Raw genomic sequence first — 14,972 nt, 5'->3', positions numbered from 1 at the left:
TTCAGGTGGAAGATCTGTTGTGACTGGTGAGGGGATTGAGAGAGAGACGTTAAAAAAATATTTTTTTGTAGGGGGCGTTGTCCCAATGCAGTCTGAATGCAACCTGTTAACTTGTCCCACATTGTTAAAAAAACATCAATCTCCAAGTTTGCTTATCTATAAAAAGATGCATATCCTCTCTCTTTGAAACCAAATGCCTTGCTGTATTGACTCAGGCTCCATACTCGACTAGCCTAGTTAAGCAAATACTCATATGCAAACTAACTTCTTAAGCCGTTTAAGAGTACTTGAAGTTAAAAAAAAAATTTAAAACAAAAACATTAAATATAAGAGCCAGCTCGCGAGCTGGCTCGGCTCGACTTATTATTAGCTCGAGCTCGATTTTTTTGGCTCTCCCTTGAGCTCGAGCTCGAATAAAATTTAAACGAGCCAAGCTTGAACAAGGAAAGCTCGCTCAAGCTCGGCTCGTTTACATCCCTAACCATGCCTGAAAAATATATACAATGGTGCCATGAAAAAAAAAAAAAAAATGTTTTTTTTTTTTTTCTTTCCTTATTTGTCATCAATATGCTCAATCTAATAAAAATGCTTCTTTGTCTTGACATGTTCGCACAACTCTAATTCGGACTAGTAAACTACTTACGGATCGAACTAGTTATAAAAAAGCTTTTAGGCTCCTTAGCAGTTTGACTTTGACTGGCCAAAGTAGTTGCTGTAAATGTTCTTAGATTACAAAACGGGTGTGAAATTTGTGTCGTTTATCCAGTGCCAATCGACGGCAAATATTGTTCCGTAAGAGGATCTCTTAATGAGAATAACTTGTGTGGGATATTGCACAAAACCTCTCTTTTATGCCGTCCAATAGAAACATAACACGTCAACAAAAAAAAAAAAAGGTGAATGACAAATATTGTTCCTGCTTCACCACTGACGTCGCCGGTATGGGAGACGGAGGCGGAGGGAGGCATTGGCGTGGGCCGAGGCGCGTGGGCGATGGCTCGTTCGGTAAACGTGATTGAGAGTAGAACGATGGGTTTTTTTTTATTTATTTATTGGTCGATGAGTGGAAAGAAGGTAGAGATCCAGTGTTTTCACATTACTCACCTTTTTGGTTTTTTGTTGACGTGTTACCAATCCGCTGGAATAGGTGCAGATCCACAGCCACGTGTTTAGTTTTTATTAGCACACGAGACAGTCTTCTACAATTATCTGGTAAGTACTGAATCACTCCCATCCCGGAAAATTTCGAATTAGGGTTTCCAATTCGCTCCCCTTTCTCTCCAATTCCCTTCTCTGCTTTGCCCCTAATCCTTCAATCTCTGCGCTTTTCACAAAATTCCTTTGCCACAATGAAGAATCGGAAACTCAAAGGTAAGGAAAACGGAGAGAAACTCAATGGTTCAGAATCGATCAAAATGAAGAAGAGTAAGATGAAGAACATGAAGAGGTTGGGTGGGCGTGGCCTTTCTCTCGAGGCCTTCGTCAATGCCAAATCAAAGAGCGATTTCTACAACCCAGCTCTGATAAGTACGTATATTTTCTTTATTTTGCTAAAGCATTCATTTTTATTTTTAATTTTTTGGTTGGGTGGACAATTTGTGCTTTCTGATCATTGGGTTATTTATTTGATTTACAATTTATTGTATTTTGATTTTTTTTTTTTTTTTTTGATTGGTATGAGGTAGCTAGTGGGGCTTGAAACCACTGTTTATCGAGCTAAATTTCCGCTTGTTTGATGAGAACCTTTGGAAGAAAATAAGTGAGAAGAAAATTTGCTTTTCATTTTGAGCTTCATGTCCTTTTTGTCAAATGGGTTTTTACAGGTTTGATTGTGGAAGATACTAAGACCCAGAAATATACAGAATTTCATAGGATGCCAGTAATTTGAAAACAAAATGTGTAATAATTTAATATCGTATAACTATTTTTGAAATTGGAAACTCTGATATGATATTGTTCTAGTCTGGTCCTCGTGTAGATTATAGGGGTTTTAAGCTCCACATTGTATGCCCGATTCTGGGATCATATGCTATTTTGAATAGATGACTTTTTTAAAGGAGCAATTTTGGTTTAAAGCAACCTAAATGTTATTGGCGTGATATCATCGTTTCAGTATTCAGTATTGGTGAGCGAGTTGTTGGAGGGGACAATTGGGACACTACTGTTTTAAAAATATGGAGGTTGGCTCTTTTGTTATTAATGTGAGGTCTTTGGAAAGAGTGGAACGCAAAGAGCTTTGAAGATCGTGAGATTGTGATGTTAGAGATGAAGAAGATGATGTTCCAATCCCTTATACTTGGATTGTGACGTCCCACATTGCCTGAGTATGAAAAAGATGATGTGTTTATATGGAATATACTTTCTCTAAATGGTATGAAGCCTTTTAGGAGTAAACACAATAATAAAACCTAGCGGACTCGGCCCCAAGCGGACAATATCATACCACTTGGAGCAGGAGTGTTACATATAGTATCAGAGTCATAGCCTAGCCTGAGATGGGGGGCACAAGCCCACATGAGAGTTACCAGCGAGGACGCTGGATCCTAAGAGGGGGTAATTGTGACGTCCCACATTGCCTGGGCATGGAAAAAATGATGTATTTATATAGAATATACTTTCTCTAAATGGTATGAGGCATTTTGGAGGTAAACCCAATAATAAAACCGTGCGGGCTTAGCCCAAAGCGAACAATATTATACCACTTGGAACAGGGGTGTTACATATGGTATCAGAATTATAGTGATGGGGGGAGCGTGCACAAGCTCATATGAGAGTCGCCAGCGAGGACGTTGGGTCCTAAGAGGAGATGATTATGACGTCCCACATTGCCTGGGCATAGAAAAGATGATGTGTTTATATGGAATATATTTTCTCTAAATGGTATGAGGCCTTTTGGGGTAAACCCAATAATAAAACTGTGCAGGCTTGGCCCAAAGCGGACAATATCATGCTACTTGGAGTAGGAGTGTTACATGGATAGTAGCATGGAATAGTTTGCCTGTTTCTAATTTTTATGAGTTTTTGGAGTTTTGCTCTTCTTTTCTTACACTGTAGGGGTTATTTGTGTATACTTCGTGTGTGCTAGGGTTCGCCTTCCTCTCCGCTTTGAATGAATTTGTATTATGTATCAAAATAAATAAATTTGGGGAGGGGCTACTTAACTTAGATATAAATTAAGCTGTTTTTCTTCTTATTCTTTTCAAGTATAGAATGTTGTATAAATATTCTGTTATGAAAGAGAATGGGAGAGATGTCAGGAAATTTTAAATTTTGTCTGGCATATTGTACCCATTTAACTGACAGGTTCCTGTTATATTTCTTTCAGAGAAGCAAAAGGAGTTCTATAAAAATGCAAAGAATGTGAAGAAGTACAAGAAGTTGCTGAAGCAACAAAGTCAACAACGTGATATTTCCTTAGCTATAAGCCCCCTTGAGGTTTGTTATGATATCTATTTCATCTGAATTTTAGATTGTTTTGTTGGTTTCTCATATATTGGAAGGTCTCAAATACCTCAATTTTTGTCATAAATTATTGTATCACTGTTTCTGAAATAGAATCCGTTACTCATGTCTTATAAAACTAGCAATTTTTTTTTCAGGTAGTATGTGGATTTTAATCTAGTTAGGTTAATTACGGTTCCCAAATATCAATTCATTGTTCAACTTCTTCAGAATGCTGATTTAAATGGAAAATTGCTTGGTTGTGTTGTTTTGAAGTGTATAGGTCTCTATCTACCAAAACACATACACGCATATAGATATATATACCTCTCAAACCCGAAAGCATCCATTTAGCCGGATTCTCTAGCTTAGAAGCTTAAGTCACATTCCATTCTGTTGGTTATTGCAGGATGAGAATGAAACTGAAGATGTAAGCATAATGAGCATGAACAACAAGAACAGCAAGAATCATGGTATACCCAGTTTGAAAAAAATGTATGAGCAGAAGCGTGAAAAGAAAGAGAGCACAAGGATTGAGATGGAGGCTCTTAATCAGGCAAAGAAGGAAGAGAGAGAAAAATCAGAAGCTCGGAGGAAGTCTGTGAGAGAGAAGATGTTCAAGAAGACGCATGCAGGCCAGCCTGTTATGAAGTACAGAATTGAGCATCTTTTGGAGACTATTGAAAATTCAGCCAAAAATTAAGTCGCAAAGATCTTCTCATGCATTTCTGAACATCTTTGGAGGGGGTGGAGACTTGGTTGTAGTTTTCGTATATCATTTTTGGCTGCTTGAAATATGATAAATGACTACTGTTTTGTTTTTCTTTGCACTTCATCCCCGCCAGTCTCCTCTTTCCTTTTTCTTGTTAGTGATGGATAATTCTAGCTGCAGTAACACTAATGATGTAACAATTCATGAACAGAATTTTTTATTTCATAGAGAAGAGAAGTGAAGTTGGCAATCTGCATTTTGATCGTCCATACATCTATATATCTGACAGTATAATACCTTATTATTCTTTCTTTTTTTGGAAGTGGTGGTTTGGGGGTGGGAAATTACAAAGGAAAACAAGAAAGAAACACAAAATTACTACAGAGCAGAGGAATATGTTGTCAACCACTGTAATAAAAGGCAACCGGAGGCGGAGTAACTACAAACCGCCGTGGACGTGGGGCGCAGGTCATCATGAGGACCAAAGCTATCACCAACGCCAATAAAAGTCCCATGAAGTCTGGACCGCCACCATCTAATTCCGAGCAAACAAGCTTTCCCATCACCAACGCTTCAAAACACCAACCTCCCGCAGAGTCTTGCAGAATGCTAGAGGAAAGAAAGAAAAGCCCCTGAAATAAGAGAGGGTATTACTTTCCTTTTGAAGACTTGGCAGTCAAGTCAGACATGGAAAAATATATGTGCTTTCATATTCTTGAGAAGACTCTTGGAATATATTTTATTTTACATCAAACTAATTTTCTATTAAGTTTCTCAGACCATAAATGAGGTCGTTGGCTGCATATGTTGACTCTATATGACTATAAACTCCAATGAGAAGAGAGGAAGACCAAGGCCAAAAGCTGATTCGTTTATATACTTTTCAAAGATGACCCCGCTAAGTATACGTTCAAAGTTATTGGTTTCCACAAAGTTTCCTTCGTTGGAGGGAAGTCTTTCAAACATGTGGTTGCTGTGGAAATAAAATAAGCTATGAGCTGAAAAAGCCTGTGAACCTTCGGTTTACACACAACTATTGAACACACAATCTTCAAAACTAGGTATGTCTTTCATAGCCCAAAACTTTTTTATTATTCCCCTCTCATAACTCATTACTGACTTAATTGTAGCGCCCCTCAAGGTTGGCGTTTTTTATGGTGGTCTCTCTTTATTTTATAAGAACTCATTGTTTGTTCTTGCATGATATATATTTTTAGAGCACGTGATTCTCACGTATTTTTTAAAAATCCATGTTAAAATCATGTGTTTCAAGAATGGATATCAATTTAATAGACTGAAATTGCTTTATCCTTGCTGGTTTTGTGATGGTTGTTCTGTGCTTGAAGTGATTGTTTACATCAAAATCAAGAAAGGAGGTGGATTGTTCTATGTTTACCACCCCCAAAGCCATTTACCCATCTGGAAAGAAGGGGTGAAAGCCCATTTTTTATTTCTTTAATCTAAGTGAAAGCCTATAATACTTTAAGGCCCACTATTCCTTGTTAACAAGAAGTTTGTACAACTTGCCATAATTAAATATAATTAAGCTTGAGCAAATAGTAATTTTTTTTATCCACCAATATGTTTGTTAATGTGTTTTGAGTAGTATTTTTTGTTTTTGCTTTGAAAAAATGATACGATGTAACACAAGGGTGAAAACTGCTTTTGTGTTTTGATTTTTTTTTTTCTGTTCTTTTTAAATTGAAAGGCAGCCCAATAAGATTTCTTTGAGATCACTGAACCATCACTGTAGATGTGTTTTGAATTGTTTATTAACATATTTGTCTTAAAAATGGAAAACAAAAACACAAACAAATGTAGGGGTGTCAACCCGGTCCTGGTTTTTAGTTATTGGCCAAAACCGGGAATTGGAACTGGAATACCCGATTTTTTTATTTTGGAAAACCGGAACCGGAACCGGGTACCCGGTTATACAATAACCGGCCGGTTCCGGTTGTTACCCGATTATCCAGTCCAAGTAACCGGTTTAAAAATAAATTAAAAAAAAAAAAAAAAAAAATCATTTTGGGCTTATTTTAGGTATTGGGCCTAATTTTTGGGCTTATTTAAGGTATTGAGTCTAATTTTTGTACTTAGTTTAACAATTTTTTGCCCATTTTTTAAAAAACACAATTAGCATTGTTGTCCCAATAAGTTGGACTTTGTTATGATTATTCAAAAAAAAAAAAAAATCCTAAAAAATTATTGTTTTTGGTTTTTTGGGCCTAAAAAAAAATAAAAACTCAATGTTTAAAAATGTCCTTAAACTTCACCGTTTAAAAATGCCCTTAAAATCCAATGTTTACAAATGCCATAAAAATTTAATGTTTAAAAATGCTCTGAAAAAATTTAAAATAAAAATGAAAATATTATTTTATATATATATATATATATATATATCCGGTTATAATGAGGTGTCAAAAACCAAAACCGGAACCGGTCACCAGTTGGTACCCAATTTTCAGATTTTTTTTTTTTTTTTTTTTTGACACCCCTAAACAATCGTGGTTAGACACATAACAGAGTGCACAAAAACAGATATTAAACATGGGATTGTAAGTGACATGTCATAGAATGGGATTCCATTCTGCATTACTTTCTATGCTATTCTCAGACCATAATCATTGTAGCTCAGAAGTTAGGAAGCCACAATCATGATGCACTCTCATTTGAGATTCACGTTGTAATTTTTTTCACATTTTCACTGGCATGGTACCGAAGAGTTGGGCCATCAACAAACTGAACCATTTGTAACTTTTGCTCAGGAAATTAAAAAAAGGGGGGAAAAATGTAAGCTTTATAAATGCAAAGCAAGAAGCAGTAACTGTGATACCATAATGAGTGTGGGGGGTGAAAGAATAAAAATGAGTGATGAAGTCAGCATAAGAAATGATAGTAATAGTAATAAGATAATGTAAATGATGATGATGATCATCAATATAAAACGTGTGGCCATCATCAACCAATAAAACTGTCTGGAATTTGATTACGCCACCCACTTTTACCTTTCTTTTCTTTTCTTGTTTTTTTCTTGACTCTGTCTGGTGGGGTGCCGGGTGTCTGTGTTATGTTATTGTCTGTCTACCTGTCCTCTTTTCTTTTCTTCATCTTTTCTTTTTGAGATTTTGAGATTTTGTACGAATATTGTTTATTTTTAAAGAGTAATTTTACTTTAAATTTCTAAATTATCAAGCGATCTGAGAAGTTTTCAAACTTCAACCTCTCAATTTGGACTCCTAAACTTTCAATTACAATTAATTTGAACTCTTTCGTCAAATTTTAAACGTTAAAAGTGAGACAATAATGTTTATACTTCTGACTTTTTTATAAAATTTTAAATTTACCCTTAATTCTAAATTAACTGCAATTGAAAGTTCAAGGGTCTAAATTGAGAGGTTTTAAAATTTGGACAGTTTAACAAATCGCGTGATAACTCAAGAGTTTAAAGTGAAACTACCACTTATTTTTATAAACTTCTCTTCGTGTCAATAATCGACAAATCAAAATTCAATTACGGTTATTTCAAATTTAATGATAAATGTAAAAAAGTTTTTTAAAAAAATAATCCTCTTATATTCAAAGATGAGAGAGAGAGAAAGAGAAGGGAGGTGAAGTACTTTGGTTTGGTTGCTGGGTGTGGAGTAGAAAAGCGAGCGTGAATGTAGCAAAAAGTTGTGGACGCCATCCAATGTCACCGAATCTATCACGTGGCTCTTCAGTCGAGGCCTTCTCTCTCTCTCTCCAATGAAATGAAGTTGAAGAGAAAAAGTGAAAGTTACTATACCTGAGAAGAACATTTACCGAAGGGGCATTTCTCATGCAATTGCCAGTAAAGCTGCTGCTGCTGCTCTGTTTTTCCTTCATTTCTTGCTCTGCAGAGAAAAACTGCTTCTTCTTGGTGATCCATGGACTAAATGTTTTCCATCTCGGTCCATTCCACAGATGCATGTGTAATAATGTAATGTCTTAGAGATTCTTTAAAACTTTACCTTTAATCAGTTTAATGTAATGTAAGAGGCTCTAGACCTTTCGATCTTCGTAAGTTTTGATGTTTATATTGCTAATAATTAGAACAGTAAATATAAAAGAATTTTTTTGAGACTTACAAATTGCAAATAGTCCACTCGCCGCTAAGGTAAGTAGAACTCATAAAGGTTCTCTCACATTTTTTGTCAATTTAGGTAATAAATTGCTGAAGATCTAGATCTAAAACATTACAAGTTCTTTTGGACGGTGTTTTTTATTTTTGGTTTGTTAAAAATTTGTGTTTTCTGTTCTCAAAACAAAAACGTTAACAAACATCCCAGAACATAAAAAGCTCTTAAAAATTATAAAAACAATTTTCACCTTTGTCACATCATAACACTCTTGAACCAAAATCGAAAGGCATCCTTTAAAACACATTAACAACAACCTTGTTAACGTCTTTAAGGGGTAGCTCAATCGGTTGTGGGCCACGCCTAATAAAACGGAGGTCACTAGTTTGAATCCCCTCCGCCTTCCCTTGTGTGAATATGTCAAAAAAAAAAAAAAAACACAACACAACAACAACCTTGTTAACATTTATGATGTAAAAACTGTTTGTGTTTTGAGAAATATTCTTTGTTTTAAATTATTTGTTAATGTATTTATTTTGAGAACATAAAACAAAAGACAAAAACAAAAACATAACCAAAGATGAGTAATTCTAGAAGGCCTATTAGTGTCCTACTTGTGTCATGTGGTTATTAAAATCACTCTTCGATCAAAATTCAACAATGATCAATCACAAGTCCAATTGTGATTTTAATAGTCATATCATTCTTAGTAGGATACAAGTAAGACACAAGTAGACCATCTAAAATTACTCCCCATATACCCAGACAAATAGGTCCCATATAGATTCATTTGTTCCTTCACCATGTTATTTTCCGTATGTCTCTCTGTTATTAAGTTCCTCCGAAGACAACTTACTACGTTTTCCTGCCTGTCCCATTACCAAGATTTTGCAGTAAATTATGTTGATTTCTATTTTTACAAATTTTGAACCATTATCTCTCTAACAAAAATTCGATCATCATCGTTTTCTTTTTGATTTCCCTTCTGTTTTTGTAAGTAGTTTTGTTTTTCCTTTTGGACGTAACAAACAGAAGCTAACAGGAACGATGTATAATGTTAGCTACAAATTTGGTAAGCAGCCCTTCACTTTTCAGCTACTATCCCATTTGTTTTCAAAGCACTTTGACTTAAATTTTCTTTCTTCCATGTGTACAACTGAAGAGGATAAAACAATGACGAAGCAACAAGAATCCCAGGAGTCAACTGTGATTGACGAAAATTTTGACAATCATGGTAATCATAACAGAACATCATGTGTATTCACATGCCTTGGAACAGTCCCAGATAACTAATTCCATCTGTTTTTAGACCTGTCCAAACCTAGAATTCAAATGGGATCCTGTTGAACACCACCAGATGCAGCCACGTGTAGACATCCACACTTAGTATGGTACGGAAAACCGACCCAAGATCCTCTTTGAAATAGAAAGAAATCATCTCATAGTCCAGATGAAATTTCACAAATTTAATTGCGTACATGTTACCACTATGGTTCACACGTCCGTAAGACATTTTGAAGGCGAACCCCAATGTACTTGAGAGTGGAAAACTGGAAAGAATATCTTAAGGAGCAAATGGTACACGGGCATTTAGAGAAAGGCTGAGACCCCAACAAAACCAAATGCATGTAAAAAAAAAAAATGTGGCAGAAGTAGCAAACCTTCCTTTGAAACTTCAAAAGAGAGGTCTTTCCAGTAAGTTAGAAGACTGAAAAGTGAAAACCTTTCAACAAGTGAGAAGATGAATTCCAACAGCGATAAACAACGTGGCGGCCCACAAAATTTACTGCTCTTAGATGGACATTGTTATGATTCAATTAAGAAACTATGAATGCATATTAGCAACTGATTGAGTTAATTATAAGTTAAAAGAGGAACAAAAAAGAAAAAGAAAGTAACCTTTTAAAAGGTCGAAAGAATGAGATTCAAATCCAACATTACAAGTACAATTACAAAGGTGTATCAATACATAAACTCTTATTCCTTCAGAAGGCTAACACTGACACAACTTAGTCCACAAGATAATTACTTCCTGATGAAAACAAGGAAATATCAATGGATAAACATGCACAAGTCTGCAAATAGTATACATGGTGACTGCCGAATAAAATTACTAACCACTATTTGATACACATACAACAATAGGAGTTCTAATATCTTTATTAATCACTAATTGGTATCTCCCACAGCTCAGCCAAGTATAAAATCAGTGGCAATCAAGCCCTTGAGCATCTGTATAACCTCCCAACCTTGCTCCCACTCTGATTAGGGCTGCAATTATATTAAGCTACATAAAAGTAAATGCGAAACAATGTGTGTACCATATAGAGCATGTACCTGCTATACCCATTCCCGCATTCCAAGGGGCTTGATTTACCAGGCATAATACATGGGCAGAAGTGTCAGGACAGCCTCAATTCAGAATCTTCATCCATTGTCCAAACAAAATTAGGCATGTCAAACCTTGGCCCCGCAACGGTCCTATATATATAAAGCTTCTCAACGGGGCAGCTTTCAGGTCTCGAGTTTGGATGTCCCCTTTCATCAATAACCTCAACATTAAGCCTTGGCAACTTCTGACCTAGCAGCTTACATGCTCCGTAACTCACAGAACAAGAAGACATCCAAAGGGATCGCATTGTCTCCAGCTTTGCAGCATTGGCCAAAAGAGCCTTGTCACCAAAGGGGCAGTCCCTAATCTCCAGTTTCCTAAGGTTTTCGCAACCAGACAGTATGTGATGGAGTCCCAGATCACTTTCTCCGGCGAAAGCTACAGAGAGCATCTCTAATTTTTTGGCAAAAGTCCCAATATACTCAAACACACGATCAGTGAGAAGACCAGAAAGGGAGAGCCGCTGTAGATCCTTGCAGTGCTCAACAATGGCTCCAAATCCCGCATCAAGTGGTTGAAGAGTAACGTAATCAGGAGTTCGTGGCTCAATAATACAAAGACGAAACCTTGTCATGTTAGGTCGATTCCTTGCAATGGTCCTTAAGGCAGCATTAGACATTTGACGGCAGAAGTACAGAACAGACTCGAGCTTGGGGCAGCCTGCAGAAACTGAGACAAGGCCCTGTTCTGACAAGGATACATTTGGTTCTGCTTCATAAGGATCGGATGGAAATACCCTCAATTCTTGCAGATCCTTGCAAGATGCTGCAAGGACATCAAGACCAGCATCTTCAATGTAATCCAACACCTGCAGTCACGTCCTCAATTAACACGACAGGGACAGGCTCGTCTCAATCAAAAACAATATCAAAATTAAACAGACAGCAAACATTGAAGAACAACATCGAATAAAATCAGACATACCCATAAGCGCTGCAAATTTTGACATTGGCTAACTAGCTTGATAAGATCAGGGCTTTGGATAGTGGCATAACTCAAGTTCAATGATGTTAACCTAGAGCAGATAGGGTAAACAGCTGGAAGATAGCCTGGGACTACGTCCCAAAAACCAGACAGGCCCCTCAGTTCCTTGCATCCAGAAAAAGCTCCTGATAGGTTTGAGAAGACATCAGGTCGCAACTCAGACGCATAGACACCCGTGCCTAACTCAACCAGCTGAGGTGCCCGACGAAGAAGGTTCGCAAGCCTGTCAAGGGGCACAGCACGGTTGAGCCGGAGAGTCCTCAGGTTGGGGCACCTACCCACCAGGCGCTCCAGGGCAGAGAAACTCACCTCAGACCCTAGGCAGGAAATGTTAAGGGACACCAATGAGGTGTAGTTATCAGGAAAATGGCTGAGCCAGTGCCCACTCTGGTCTTCCACATCACTCTCCCGCAGGTCCAGCTCTCTCAAATTCCTGTAGTGCAACAGCAAAAACAACTTGCTCAATAACGACAACGTTCGAAACATTTCACATAGTCAGTACAACTATAACCAATACCATATGAAAAAGTTCAGTGGAACAAAACCAACACTCGGTACAACTATTAATACTAGCAAGTTTGTCACCCTACATATCACTGACAATGGAAAAAAAAAATTAACACTTTTTTCATTGGGTAAACATCAATGAGAAAGATTACAAGAAGGGAAGTCACTTATTCCTGATCTATTTGAAAATTTCATTAAACCAAATTTCCCCAGAACGTAAACAAGTTCTTCCCAGAAAAAGCAATAACACAAATCAGAAATTAACACAGCAAAACCTTCAATTTTTTTTTTTTTTTTTTGATGAATACAACAGAATATTCAATTAATAGCATGAAAGCCAAATATTAGAAGATTCATAATTCTGACTACAATTACATAAAGTAAGAAAAAAGAACCTCATTGAGGAATTCAAAAGAAAGCCACACTGTCCAAGAAACAACAATCCAAAACTTTGAAAACAACACCACATCACAAACGAGCACAAACAAACAAAATAGCTAAAAGAAAAAGGCAACCGAAGCAACCCAAGTGATATTGACTAGATTTTCCACCTTAGCCAGTCAAAAAAATGGAAATTCCTTCCCAGATCTACAAGATACCAAGGCAGAAAATAGAGCAACCAAAGCAAGGTAACAGTAGCCAACCATCGTTGATTTCCCATCTATAAACGGAAACCCAATAACTTAAACCACACAATGCACACAAAATCAAGTTTCTTTTTGGGAATCAATCATGAGGGAGCAACAAATTTTGATTCAAACAAATCGACCAACATCTCAAACTAGGAAGCAAAAAAAGAAATGGAAAAATCAGAGACAAACTGCATCTAACAACTAAAATCAGATCTTTCCATATATACATCACCATTACCCACTCAAAGGTCGGAGGAAAACAGCATGAATCCCCAAAAATACGACAATGCTGCACTTAGTCCCTCTGAGACTGATAAAAGATAGCTAAAGCCAAGAAATTTAACTTGGAAAATAACATCGTTCTCCGCATTTAAGACCTATCAAATCCAAAAACCTTAACTCAACCGAGCCAAACTCAACGATTCACTTACGCTAAAAAAAACCCCGTTCTCTCATTTCCCTTAAAACCAACACTAACACTGCATTACTCCAAAGATCCAAACTTGTACGCACACTTCCTCCCTCCCAACATAACAACCCCACAAAAGTAAACTTACTCCAAACAAACAAACAAAAGAAACCCATATTTCCCATTTCCAAACCGAGCAAAAACAAACAAAAACCGAACCTGCAATTGGCAGCAATGGCGGCTAAGCCCTCAGTGCTGAACCCCTCGCACGTGGAAAGCACAAGGACCTTGAAGTTCTTGAAGGACTTGGAGATTAGCTCCAAGCCCTCGTCGGTGACGACCATGCGCTTGAGCCGAATCTCCTCCAGCCACGGGTAGGCCACCGCCATGGCGGCGATCCAGGGGCCGACGTAGCCTCCCCAGCCTTCCGGAACAAGGTTGAAGTCGGCGAAGTGGGGCTTCCCCTTAAGCTCGACGCTCCTGACCTCCGGGAAGCGTCGGATCAGCATCCGAGGGCTGATCGCGTAACAGTTCCCCACGAACACCCTCCTCCTGCTCCACCGTTCGATCTCGTACCACGACTTGCACACCATCGAGATCACGTTCCTGTCCTTCCCATCCTGTATGAACGAGAACACATGCTCCAACACCTCCTCCGGGAACGAGCTCCCCGCCATTCTCTGCATCACCGTCCTCTCCGACGTCGTTTAAGAGCCCAGCAAACCAACACAACGACAACAATTAACACTCAACGGAGACTGTTAGATCTAAGAGAGAGAGAGAGCGTTGAGCATTGACATTATAAGTGTGTTGAAGAGGATAAGGATTTGTTTGTGTTTTGTGTTTGTGTTTTGCGTTTGTGTTGTCCTGGGTGAGGTTAAGAAAGGCAAAATATTAACCAGGGTTAAAGAGCTGGTCACTATGATGGACCGTGGTGATCCAGACACGTGGTCGGTCTGGATGAGATCTTATCCGTTGGGCCGACGAATGGGAGCCGCATAAAACGGGTGTACGTAATAAGTAAGAGCGTGGAGCCCGGGGAGGGAGGACTCGGCGAGAAAATGAATTTGATTTCTTCTCTTTCATATTCTCGGGAGGGAGTGAATAAAGTGTTATCATGTGTAGCGTAATGGGTGGAGGGAGAAGGGGGAATCTCATGATTCGGATTGCACGGCTGGATCTGAGGCCGAGGATATTGCGGGGACCACAGAGCTAATCGGAGAGAAATAAGAAAATTGAAAATTGAATAGAAGGGGGGGTTAAAATAATGTGGAATGATATGATGTGAAGTCTTGGTATGATGACATCATGGCCGTCCAATCATACGTGCCAATTTCGATCTATCTATCATTCAGTCTCTTACATTTATCCATGATATGTACCGCTTAAGTACTCCACAACAATCATCTCCAAATCCCATACATGATTTTTATGATTAGACACGTAACGGTGTTTTACTATTTACTAATTAAGACCATTTTCTAAAAGGAATTCTTTCTCTTTATTTTTTTATATATATATTCTCTTGTGATTTTTATTTTGAAAATCCAAATTAACACGAATCTTACAAATTTAAAGGTTACTTTTCAAAATAGGAAGATGGAAGATTATGTAACTATGCTTTCACTTTGGAACATTCCGTAAAAGTAATGTCATTTTTTAGAGCTACTATTTGGTTTATGAAATCATGGACAACATTTTTTTTTTCCTTAAGTGTGTAGTGAGAATTCTTTTAATTCAACTTAAAATGAATGCTAGAATGCAAAGGATAAGAGAGAGGCGACAAAGAGCTGTGAAG

The 14,972-nt window shown here is 37.7% G+C and overlaps 2 protein-coding genes across 2 annotated transcripts; one reads left to right on the top strand and one right to left on the bottom strand.

Moving 5' to 3' along the window:
- Positions 1-1,217: 1,217 nt before the first annotated feature.
- Positions 1,218-4,424, top strand: LOC132171693 (protein PXR1-like). The gene is made up of 3 exons (XM_059583075.1): positions 1,218-1,527; positions 3,326-3,435; positions 3,851-4,424. Exons 1-3 carry the CDS (start codon positions 1,350-1,352, stop codon positions 4,142-4,144), a joined length of 582 nt encoding a protein of 193 aa, XP_059439058.1. The 5' UTR covers positions 1,218-1,349; the 3' UTR covers positions 4,145-4,424.
- Positions 4,425-10,133: 5,709 nt separating this feature from the next.
- On the bottom strand, positions 10,134-14,023 carry LOC132170732 (protein TRANSPORT INHIBITOR RESPONSE 1-like). The gene is made up of 3 exons (XM_059581817.1): positions 13,394-14,023; positions 11,567-12,059; positions 10,134-11,450 (listed from the first exon to the last, which is right to left on the bottom strand). The coding sequence occupies exons 1-3, from the start codon at positions 13,858-13,860 to the stop codon at positions 10,653-10,655; spliced, it is 1,758 nt and encodes a 585-aa protein (XP_059437800.1). The 5' UTR covers positions 13,861-14,023; the 3' UTR covers positions 10,134-10,652.
- Positions 14,024-14,972: the final 949 nt, after the last annotated feature.

The sequence above is a fragment of the Corylus avellana genome, chromosome ca2, assembly GCF_901000735.1.
Source record: "Corylus avellana chromosome ca2, CavTom2PMs-1.0".
NCBI classification, from domain to species: Eukaryota; Viridiplantae; Streptophyta; class Magnoliopsida; order Fagales; family Betulaceae; genus Corylus; species Corylus avellana.
The sequence above is the reverse complement of the archived record's forward strand: the minus strand, read 5'-3'. Positions and strand labels throughout refer to the sequence as shown.